This window comes from Phalangium opilio, unplaced genomic scaffold, assembly GCF_054372755.1.
Source record: "Phalangium opilio isolate 3A_F unplaced genomic scaffold, DU_Popi_V2 ptg000042l_1, whole genome shotgun sequence".
Taxonomy (NCBI): Eukaryota; Metazoa; Arthropoda; class Arachnida; order Opiliones; family Phalangiidae; genus Phalangium; species Phalangium opilio.
The window spans coordinates 162372-174824 of NW_028324166.1; the positions used below are offsets into that span (position 1 = coordinate 162372).

Consider the following 12453-nt stretch of genomic DNA (forward strand, 5'->3'; position numbering starts at 1 on the left):
CTGTTACTTAAATTGCAACGTTGAACCCTTGTTACAATAAATAAGTGGGTAAAAGATAATTAACCAAAATTAAGAATTACCGAGCTTGTTTCTAACTGTTATAATATTCTTAATTGAAATATGACACCACGCTTGGCAAGAGAACATGTGGAATTTGATGCTCTGAAAATGATTTCAAATTGCGTTAACCCTTAAACCCTGTGTGGATCAGTTGCCCCATTGAAGAAGAAACCCAAAAAGTATTTCAAGATGAAATCGAATAAATTCGGTAAAAATATTACAATGCAATTGCCGTTATTTTTTGCCATTCTTTCTCTTTCTCTTGGGTAGATAAGCGATTTATGGATGGTGGTGGAGATGTGGATATGTTGTTAGATACATCGTACACTCGAAAGCGACCCAAGGTTTTAAGGGGAGGGGGGAGGGAGGAGGGTTAGGCTTAGAAATCAAAATAAGCCGGGGAATTCGGGTTAAGGCATCAAAATAGAAAAAAGGCTAAATGCATTGGCATAGTGGGGGCCTCAATCCTTCCGGCGGAGGCAGTAAAGGGAAGGGGGGGGGGGTTTGCACAGTGAGTGAGTGTTTAGTAGGTCACTAGGCTAGGCTGACATAGACCCAGAAATCGAGGTTTTCTCTCTGGGTATATTTGATAGGGGGAATGTGTATAGATGCAGGCAGGCCCGAGTTCTACAGGTACCGTATAATACTTTCGCTTTCAGGGGGGGGGGCGATGTTTGGGAGGGGGGAGGGGGGTTAACCTAGTGGCACACTTTCGGGACTCGGCGACGTCACGCGTTCTACTAACAACTTTCTCTCTGCGCTCCCGAAGACTCTCACTTTCTATAGAAACTTGGTGCCGAGTGAAAGCCAATTTCAATTTCTCTCTATTTCTCTTACTCCTCTGTATCCCCGATTATTTTTTGTTGAGTTATTTAACGGTTAAGTTTTTAACGTTAACTCTCGGTGTTTTTGGACGAAGTATTAGACGGCGCCTTCGCTCCCTTCTTGGATTACTTCTCTTATTCGTCTTTAACTCGGTTTTATGGTGTGTGGTGTGATTCGTTTGGTGCGCGAACAATTAATTAAATATTCATTTAACTAAATTAAAAATTAAGGAAATTACGGTTAAAATGATAACTTTCGCGTCTCGTCGACCGGCCAGGTGATCTTCCGGCCGCTCAAATTTGTGTCCACTATTTATATTGTTATAATCGAAAGATATTTATATCTATATTTATTACCGGAGTAATATATTTTTGTATCAACCAATCGCACGCCGGTATCGAGCCACGGTAGCCTGCGTCAACTTAACTTATTAAATTATTAAGGAAGAAATAATTCATCGTCTGTCACTATGAGTTACCATTCGGCGGATACGATGGGCATGATGAGTTCCTCATCCGGTCATCATCATCATAGCCCTTTCATCATGGATAATCCGCATTGTTTTCTCTCCTCAGCGGGTCCGCCGCAAGGGGTCATGACCTCTTCTAGTTCCTCTTCGACGGGAGGAGCGGCCGTTGTGGTTTACAACGGCGGCGGTGGGGACGGTCCCCCCGGGATGAGTGGCTTGGAGTACGTTGGAGGAGGGGGAGTGGGACCGGGAGGACATCCGGCCCCCGACGCCCCGGACACGAAGGAGGGCATCGAGGAGTTGTGTCCCGTCTGCGGCGACAAAGTGTCCGGCTACCATTACGGTCTGTTGACGTGCGAGTCTTGCAAGGGTTTCTTTAAGAGGACCGTGCAGAACAAGAAGGTGTACACGTGCGTCGCCGATCGCAGTTGTCACATTGACAAGTCCCAGAGGAAGAGGTGTCCCTATTGCCGATTTCAAAAGTGCCTCGATGTGGGCATGAAACTCGAAGGTAAGTACATTCATTCCTTTTAAACTCTTAAAAATATACATTGTTTGGGCAAGGAGGCCTGACTCTAAATTAGAGCCTGGCCTCCTTGTGTTAATGGTATGAATCCTCCTAGTCTGTAAACTATGTATTAACGCGCCTTTAAAGGGAGAACGAAATGCTCCGACACTAATTGGGTGCATTTCATCCTCCCTTCAAAGGATCACGATCGCGTCTAAGCCTAAGTCTCGCGTTTTAAATTTAAACGTAGCTTGAAATTTATTTGCGAGAAAGGGTTACTTTTAGTAAACTCCCCCCCCCCGTTACAGGCAGCGCCACCACGTGACTAAATATCATAATAGGCGTGTTTCATAGGGGTGTCACGTGCCTTGTATACTACGCAACATTATCTAATCTCGAACACGTGCTGGTGCTTTTGTTCAAGGCGACCACGCCCCTTAGCGGAAAATTTGAAATTACTATATTACTTTTTTACATTTGAATTAACGCTCTAAATTTTGTATTTAATCTAATTTAATTTAACGAAATAACAACTGTTTCTAATGGAGTTAGTTACGTTTTAAACGCGATGAAGTTTTCACTGTTCAGGATACAGGGTAATGGCACTTCCCCCGCCTTTGACTGTATTAATTTGTATGGCAAGTTAATACGGAGTGACATTAGACTCCGTATTCAATGTTACGGAGTGATTTGATTAGTGTTATACGATGTTATAACTGGTGAATATAGGTTCTAGTGTCGTGCGTGTGCGAACGCGTGGTGTTTGTTGTTCGTTCGCTGGCTCGGGGCTCGGGTTAGGCTTAAGAAGAATGAGATTTCGTCATAGTTTGCTTTGGTTTGGTGCGAGCCAACGTGTTCCACTTTAGAAGAAAACTAGAAACAGAGAATTGCGCAAAAACGCTCATGCAGCCGCCATTGCGAAGGCGCATTCTCTATTATAATACCTATTACTCTTATTTAATATACATGTAGTTAATTTTAATTCAGACTAGAATTAAGGATTGATACCATTTACACTGCAGGAGGCCATGAGGGCTATGCTTGCTTGGTAATACCTCACTTTGACCTCCTGCACTGTAAATGGTATCAATCCTCATAGTCTGAAATATTGAGAAGTTGAACACGCTTAACAATAGCCAATAGAAATAAGCTAAGGTTAAGAAATTTTAAAATTCGTCTCCTGTTTTATTTACGGAGTTATGAAAGGTAGAATGGTCAAATAATGACCACCGGGCTTATACAGGGTGGTCCAAATGGAGGCTATTAGTTATAGAACATTGGGATGGTTCTATATATGGGACATCAATTTTGAGTCCAAGGTATTTAGCCTCCCCCCCCCCACCATGCGGGACACGTGTCCCCTAACACAAGTTATGATTAGACTGTGTTTTACTGATCAACCCCTTCTTACTTAAATTTAAGGGGGTCATCTCTAAAACGCTCCATCCAATGTTCAAAATTATAACTTGTGTTAGGGGGTGCATCCCTTACTGGGGCCAAAATCGGCTGCTGGTCATAGAAAGAAGTATAGATGTGTTACATTTTCCACTTAAAATCGCCGCAGCACTGTCCTAGCAGCCTCCTCCCTATTTTGAAGGAACACTCTGTATATTTCATTTGATGGGATGCGTGGTGGGGGGGGGGTGGTACTGGACCCTGGAAGTGTGAATAAGCCTAATATATGGTTGTTGTTGTTCGGGACTCGAGCGTAGCTGTACTTGATAGGATATGACCAACTCACGATGCCACAAAATTCAATATCGGATATTACGCCAATAGAATATAAATAGGTTGGAACTCTATCTAGCAAATTCCAATTGAAAACTATATAGCCTCGGGGTGGTCCACTCACTCCCAAGGCTTCAAATTACGAGCTAGGTCAAACGAATCAAATGGTAGCCCTGGGGCTCAAAGGGGCTTTAAACCCCAAAGCCAAGGTCGCGAACTCTTATTAATGGGACGGACAGACAATAGAAATGGCTTCATTAACTACCCGAATTGAATTGGTTCACGTTGCGTAAGTGCCCGTGCAACTCCGGTGTTCAAATAGAACTATGGGACAAGTTCGTCTCTCCCTTACTCACGTGACTGTCCCTTTTTTAGCGGAACTGGATGTTAGACTTCCCCTTGAAAATCAAAGGTTTAGGGCCGTTTTATAGTTTCGTTGGAGCGGGTTTTACTTTGGCAAGAATGCGCAATATTATAATGAATGACTAATAAATGCAGCAGGGATCTTGTCATAGTCAGTGTTTTGAATTGAAAATGCTCGTTATTACGGTTGACGCGTTACAACATTTTATAATTTGAATTTTTCAAAATTTTATAATTTGGGTCAGGCGGCCTTCCGTACCTACTCTTTCTCAAGACATTTTATAGCCGCGTTTCGCAAGTCCCGTCCGTACCTGTCCTCCTATAATCACCCCCCCTTTCTTTATAACCAAACGCTTCTGCCTAGCTTGTCCCTCCCCTGTCCCATGCAGACCTTGGCGTTCTCGAGTTTATGTATCACTCTTATATAGTAACTTTATATTGTATAGCCTTAGTTGATCACTGTTAGGTGCTGTACAACCTTAGCACATTGGAAACCACACGGAGTATTGCGAAATTATTTTTGCCCTCGTTGATTAATAAATCCAAAAACGAGGTTTAGGCTTGACACTGCATGAATCATCTTAAGAAAATTAGTCGAAACTTTATTGAAAATGAAACGTTTTGCTAAATTATTTTGATGTTGATTTATCAAGCTCGCCTATTTGAACCAATTCACCTTTCTATCATTCCCCCGTTCTGTCTATTGCGCAACGAGTATTGCCCGGCTTAGAGGAGAGAGGTGAAATGGAGTAGTCATGTTGGTTAGTGATGAAAGTTTCCCCGAGTACTTCGTGCACGCGCCCTGGGGAATTATTATGCTCCGCCGCCTAGCGCCATTTAAAAATTTAGTCAATAGTTCTTACGAATTAGCTTCTATATTTAAGCCAAGGGGGGGGGGGCATAGCTGACCTTTTCGTATCACGTGACTTTGTTAAGAATCTTTCATTGTATTTTAATTTAAAACAAGGGACTCGGATGTAAACCAGACTTGATCTTAGTTGTCGTTGCGTAGATGGGTAGAGTAGTAAGTTATTTCGATTTTTACTCCATTTCGCCACTCTTCTCCGAGGTGAGAGTGACCAAATTTAAAAGGCACCACCGAGAGTTAAGCTCGTGGGGTCGAACTCTGGCCCGGTTGGGGAAGGGGGCAAAGAAGTACCCGTTGTCCCCTCTCTCGAAAAGAGAAAAGATAGGGTGAGAGTGTAGAGATAGTTTTTAGAACTCGCGTTCGCGAGTTGATGTATGGGTATGGAACAGTCAGTGTTGGCCGTTCGTTCCTTGTTTGGCCTACATTCTCCCTCTCTCTCTCTCTCTCTCACACACACGCTGACTGGCTCGGTAGGTGCTTGTCGGTCTGTCGTTGTCGTGTCTCTATGTCTGTCTGTCTGAGCACACAGCTACGCTCAACGTGTCCTAATTTTAAATTTTATGCAAACCGAATTTCGAAAAAGCCGACAGAATTTAACACCCCTTCCCTTCCCTTCCCTTACCCCTACCGTTACTTTCTTTTAATTATTTGAAATAGCTATTTCGGAAATCACTCTACAGCGTCACGTGTGAGTGTGTGTCTGTGTTGAAATCGTTTAAAATCTAAATGGTATTATCTAAGTCTTTTGAGGGTGATTGGATAAGTGCAACGAGCGACAAACAGAATATGAATTTTGAAAAATTCGTTTAAGACTCGCTTCTTGATCTTGAGTTTTTGAAATTCGATCCATTCCATGCCATGTAACGATAGACCATTTTGATGTAATGTAACTAAAGGTCATTTCAGAATGTACAACTCTTGACTCAACAAGACGCGTGGGTCAAAAAAGTTCAGTCAACAAAGATTGGTCAGTGATCAATTTACAATTTGGTGATTCAACTTCTGTTGAGACGACCCAACTATTTTACTCAACTCAAGTTGACTCCTCTAAATGAGTTACAAAAAGTTGTATCGTCTGAAAGGGCCTTAAGACTTGGCCTTCCATCTCGCTTTTTGGCGCATGCGCGGTTGTCTTTCTGTACCATGACATTGCACGTGCAGATACTTCAATGTATCAACCTTCTTGTACGTCCCGATACTAAGGCTTGCCTACAACCGTTTGTTTACGTCGAAATGGTCTATTGAAAGATCAGTGTCAAGTGATTAGTACATTCGATAGGTCGCGAGGAAGGTGCTAATGTCGCTGCCAGAGTCGGCCATTCTTGTAGCTTTGTTTTTTGGATAATAACTGTTAATTGGGGGTGTCTTCAATTTGAAATGGCGAAAGATGGAATCATGAAATCAAGCTCTTGGAGAACCAGTTTGTTCTAGGTTAGGCGAAGTATAAGGGGGTAAGACGGACGGTCGCTCGCTCGCGAATCTAACCAGGTTCCCGGGCCAAAGTCGCTCTCAATGGCGTCTATCCAGTCTAGCCTCATTTTCACTGCCAAATGACGTACGAGACACCTATACATCTCGTCCCCCCTGCGCCCCCCCCATTCCGGGGCTTCGTCATTACTCTGTCTCTCTCCCCACGTGGCCTACTTTCGGTGGTAGCACTGCTATTTGGCGTATCGCGACTCGCGTTCGTTGATAGGCCGGCAACTGAGACCTCTTTTTCGAAGGCAACCTGCTGGACGGGACCCCGTAGTAGTCGTTGCTGCTGTACATACTCTCTCTCTTTCTGGGGAGCTATAGATGGCTTCGCTTTCACTTTTAATACTAGCTTGGTTACGTAGGACAGACAATACGCCATAACGAGATGGGGAGGTTATGGGCTCGGATACTTGCTGAGTAACCCATACTGGTCTGGTACTTACACCTTTGCGTGGGAACTAATTTTCGTAATTATTATAATATGATGAAAATCTAACGAGTAGGTTCTATTCAGAGCATCGGCATCTCTACGGGACAGGGACAAGTCGGGAAATTTGATTTGGGAAATGTCTGTAGATTGTCAGGGGAAAAAGGTTAGGACCGCTGCGCTGTTATTTCTGACATTTCATCGTTGACAAACTAAAGTGGAAATTAAAATTGGTCAGGGAAAAATTGTTTTAGACAGTCAGGGAAAGCTTTGAAAAATTAGGGAATTTGAACCAAGTCTCGCCATGGAAGAACTACGAGATGGAACAGCCGCCTAGTGTTGAAAAACCTGTCGTCCAAAAACTTGAATACCCCCTTTAGATTCCTCCTCCCTTCCTAAAGGTGGGTGCGTGGAAACGGTGGAAAGGCTGCGCGCGTCGGTTTGCGCGCTCCAGACCAATTTCAAAGTTTAGTGACGGTTTAGTGACCAAGGCTTACGCCACTCTCGCCAAGTTTCACGAGTTACGTAGGGTTCGGCTCGGTTAAAGTTAATTTAGAAATTATACAAAAGCAAAAACATGGTAATGAAAAATTGTTTCTATAAAGGCTGCAGAAATGACTCGCGATATAAGGATCGCGAGTACATGGACGGTATTTTTTTTCTTACGTTTCCCTAATATAAAGTCAAACATCGAGAAATTTTTCTATATTTCGAATGTTGTTTAAAATACCATGGATCAGAAATTCAATATCTACGAAAATTTTTATATAGTTCACCATGTTTAATAATTACTCTTTTACCCCATTCCACGACTACGCTAGCGAAACTGTGAATGCAAAACCGGTATAAAATACCTAAGCCTTTGCGGCTTTAAACGTCAACTCTAACAGCTGTAACCAATAAAAAATCAGAGGAGCGCGATTGCGCAGACCGAACTTTCTGCTCCCACTATCTCGGAGAGCTCTCCTACGTCACTCGCTTCATTTCTGGTAGAGGCTCCGCTATCTTCGCCGCCGTTCCATCTCGCCTGGTTCTTCCATGGTCTCGCGTTCTGGGTCTCGGGGTGGCTTTTGTTGTAGTTTGAGGGCGGCGAGTGTCCGAGCCTTCTCTTTTGTAGTCGTTGTTGGAAAGTAGGTCGTGCCGCTCGACCGAGGACGATATTGACACACGCGAATTTCAAAGTTGTTCGCCGCCACCACCGACACTTTCATTTTCAATACTACGCTCAAAGGGAGACTGAAAAGGAACGCTGAACCTATTCTTTGTACAGGAAATACCTTCGCGTCATTGTGAAATTCAAATTTATGGCCAATTTGAAATTTGCACCTCCAACCAATCGCGTATAAGGCCCGACCTTCTTGTCAACAAAATTCGAATGAAACTTGAGCACCACGTGACAGTTGTGGCGCGAGGCACGGAGCGTGCTACGGCAATTTGGTTAACAAGAAGGCGGGGCGTTACGCGATTGGTCGGAGGTGCAAATTACAAATTGTCTATGAAATCTGAAAGTGATTTCAATTTTTAATTCATTCACAAGCGTTTCCTGGATATTTCCCTACGCGGATATTGATAGAATAATCTATAAAAAAAATTGACTTGATATTTCCTTTCACTCACCCTTTAAAGGGATACTGAAACATTCGTTAGAATAATTAGGAAGGTCTGAGCCGGCCGGGCTTGAATTTTCCGAGTGACCGATTTCGGTTCTTAAGAGAGTGAGCGGGGACGCGTGCCCCTTTAAAGGGAACCCGAACTATCGAAATACGCGCGAGTCAACCTTTCAGAATTGATAATAAAATTCGGCGGCCCATTGTTATCGAGTACTGCGAAAATAGGTTAACCTCGGTGCATGCGGACACGCTTCGATGAATTACGAAACACTCGAGCGAGCTTAATTCAACCTTTAGAATTTAAGCGCCATTTTTTGCGGTTCTTTTAAATGAAATCATATTTTGACCCGGTCAGGTCAGGTCAACTTTGTTACTTATGTAACCCCTAATTTGAAAGACCCTTGGAAGGTTGCAGTGGGCGGGTATCTTCAACACCTAAACGTTGCAACCATTAAGCGCGGATCAACTAGTATTAAGGGTCAATTGAAATGTTTACCCCTAATGGATAGTTTACACATGGAGGATTTATACCTATTTATACACCAGGAGGCCGGACTATCTTGAGGACAGAAACCCGTCTGCTTTTTGTCCTCCGGGTAGCCGCTGCCTTCAGCTAGGTTAAGCAATGACTTATTAGCGTTCATTCGGGAGCGACTCTTATTTGTATTTTGGCTTTGTTATAAAAGGCTTTGATGGTTTCTTAATTTTGTTTGTGGTTTCACTTTGCAGCCGTCCGAGCGGACAGAATGAGAGGCGGTCGCAACAAGTTCGGCCCGATGTACAAACGAGATCGCGCCAGGAGATTGCAAATGATGCGTCAAAAGCAATTGGTGCGCAATCAGTGTTCGGGCAACGGCAGTGACCCGCGTGGGGACAACAGCAACCCGATGGCTCTGGGACCCCCGTTCGGCGGTGGGGGCCTGAGCAGTCCCGTCTACGGTCCGGCCTCGGACTCGAGCGGCGTCAAACAAGAACTCATTCAAATCCCCCAACTCAGTTCTTCGACCAGTTCGCCGGACAGTTCGCCCTCGCCGTTGACGACGGGCGCGCAGATCGTCGCCTCCTTGGGCGGCCCTCCTTTCAACCCGGGCGGACCCTTGGGAGGCGGCCCGCAGAGCGCCGCTTCCTTGAGCGGCGCCTCGGGTCCCGAAGGCAAACCGTGTTGGCTTCCGGGTAGTCCGAACGCCGCTGCCGGACATCGCGTCTCCTCGCCCAATCCGAGTTCGTCGCCCAAGGGGGCTCCCCTCTACCATCCGTCCGTTTCGCATCCGTTACAAGGACAAGGCGGCTCTCAGGAGTCCTCCTTGGTGGTTCCGGGTGGTGCCGGTGCTGGCGGTGGTACGAGTAGCGGTGCCGGCGTTGGCGGCAAGACGACGAACGTTTTATTGCGCGAGTTTCAGTTGTCCATTATGGACGAGAAGGAATGGCAAGGACAAATCTTCAGTTTATTGCAAAACCAATCGTACAATCAGTGCGAAGTCGATATTTTCGAACTTATGTGCAAAGTCATCGATCAGTCTCTCTTCAGTCAAGTTGATTGGGCCAGGAATAGCATCTTCTTCAAGGATTTAAAGGTCAGTCCCATTATCATTAAATAGTACCCATTGTCCAGTAGCCATTGTCCAGGGCGAGAGGGTAGACCCTTGAGAACTCAGGTGTTCAATATGACTTGAACTCAATGTACTGTCAAAGCTGAACTGTGCACAGTTCCCAAGGCTTTGGACTCAAGGCACTATCAAAGCTGAACTCGTTTGAACTCGGGTGTACACAGAGATCCAGGGCGTCTACCCCCCTCGGTCCAGGGTTCATACCGACCCTGGATAAGTCAGGGATTTGAAAAATTGGGGGGAAAGGTCAGGGATTTGAAGCTTTCTTACTAAAAGGTCAGGGATTTCGTTTGGTACATGAAACCATGATTGCTTCGTGCAATGTTAAATGAGGGCTCAAGTGTAATTATGAAGTGGACTGTGGTAAAGACGTCCTTAAAATGGTCCCAGGGATATTGGTGTCAAAATTTGGTGGTCAGGGATAAGATGGTTTTAAAAGTCAGCTGGGATTTTCAATATAAAAATTATTGTCCGAACCCTGACCCTGCCTGGTCATATTGTGTCTCTACATAAAACGGTACCACAAATGGACAAAGGTCAATGATAACCAAGCTTATGACGCGCGAGCGAGTACATTTAAACTTACGCCCCCCATTACGTCACCAATAAGGTCATGATGGTGGTGGCTTCCATCCCATTTAACTCTCTCCACTGATGACATACTATAATAATTTAGAGGAGTTGATGATAAGATATGATAAGATTAGCTTTTGGAACTCGTGTGTGTATTTCATGAAAGATGTTTCCAACTTTTTTATAAACTTTATTTATTTATTTCGAACGCGAGCAAATTCTAATCTTCAATGTAGACGTTGAATTGGGGGGGGGGGTAACTTGAAAAGTGGGTCAACTCGCCCCCCCCCCCCTTACAGAGAGATACGTGAACGAAATTCGTTTCGTATGTCCTCCGACAAGGCAGCAACGAGCGGCGGAGGCGATTGTGTCACGATTAAAAAGGCCTCGCGTAAATAGCGGCATGCCCAACATTACGTGACGATTATCTCGTCTTCCTTTGAATATCACGCTTTGAAATAGGCCTACTTTATTTAAACTAGTTTAATTATCCCTTTGTTAACGTAATAGCTAGTTTAATTATCCCTTTAGTTAACGTAATAGCGACATAAATCGGTGTTAACAAATTTCGATTGAAGGTTGTCTAATTCAGCAAAATTATTTCCGAGGGGCGCCTCACTTATCCCCCTTAACATTTAAGGGGATGACGCTTTATTAAAACCATTGGTAGTCCCATGTCCTTCCCCTCGGACGGTGTCTGTACTCTACCGCTAAGTTGTCGGTGGCGGCCGCCATGTTTTTTTTTTTTGTTAATTCTGTTCGAAAGGCTTTAAATGTTTTTTTTTCTCCGCGTTTTGGAGGAAAAAGTTTTCTCTGTGATTTTTTTACCTTGACCCATTATCGGGGCTGCGGCTGCCTGCCTTCGAGCTAGGCCTAGCGCTGCCATGCAGCCAGGCAACCAGCCACACCACGACTGTACGTCTATATATAACCGAGGCTTAAGAATGGAGACAAAGTAGCAAAGGCTTCGTTTCACTCGCCAATTAACATTCCCCTTTTCTAAATAACTACCGCCCACCCACCCGAGTTTTATCCAAGGCCTACTTACATGCCCTGAAAGAAGAAGAGACAACAATCTCCGCGCTTCAAGGTAGCGCCTTCAAATTTAAGACTATTTAGGTCTAATTTTTAACTCTCTAAAATTAACGGTGGGCAAATGTTGATGTTAATCGGCAAACTAGACCCTCCATTCAATGGTTCCAACCTAACCCAACCTAACATACCATAAATACCTTGCCTAGGTTTCTGAACTTAATCTAACCCTAATTATAAGTAAACCTAATACACCATTAATAATACTGTAGGTTATCCATGTTGGCGTCTTGTCCATAGACGCGTATTTAAGGCGTAATCGATTAAAAGAAGCTAGCAATGCTTATACAAAACGTGTGACACGACGCGCGTACCAGTTATTACTATACTTATGATAAATTGCAAGCAGTCGTTGGCAATTAATGTTAAAACTAATCCTTGGCTTTTCGCTTGGCAACCCTCGAGATGTTTGGTAACCACTATCGTAATTGTTTGTTAGATTTGAAGGATTTTTTATTTATAAGTTTCGAAGATTAGGTTGGAGGAAGGCAACCTTGTTGTCAATATTTTTGTTGTCAATTAAGATCCAAGGCTCTAGGGGGATGGATACCGGCGCTCCAAGGTGAATGAAGCGCGCCTCTTCATTCTTCAATTACTAGAACAAGCAAATTCGTCATTCATTTCCAGGTAGAGACGGAATTTAAACCCTCCTTGTTTCGCCATGATGGATATTCATCCATATTTAATAGGCCTTTTCGACGTAGTCAACAATCGGTACTTTGCCGTCTCTGCGCAGGCGCCAAAAAGCGAGACGAAAGGCAGAGTTTAGTTTTCACTCCAAAACCCTGTACGCTTATTGTTAAGAAGGCGTTACAGTTACAACGGTCTTGTTGTCTGTAATTGAGCT

At 44.1% G+C, this 12453-nt stretch overlaps 1 protein-coding gene across 2 annotated transcripts in view; it reads left to right on the forward strand.

Moving 5' to 3' along the window:
* ftz-f1 (ftz transcription factor 1) overlaps window positions 1-12453 on the forward strand; it is a 40356-nt gene that overhangs the window by 19314 nt on the left and 8589 nt on the right. For both annotated transcript variants that reach the window (XM_089836014.1, XM_089836015.1), the window contains exons 2-3: window positions 1461-1865; window positions 9064-9908. In XM_089836014.1, coding sequence (XP_089692140.1) covers window positions 1461-1865; window positions 9064-9908 — 1250 coding nt within the window. The remainder of the gene's footprint in view (window positions 1-1460; window positions 1866-9063; window positions 9909-12453) is intronic.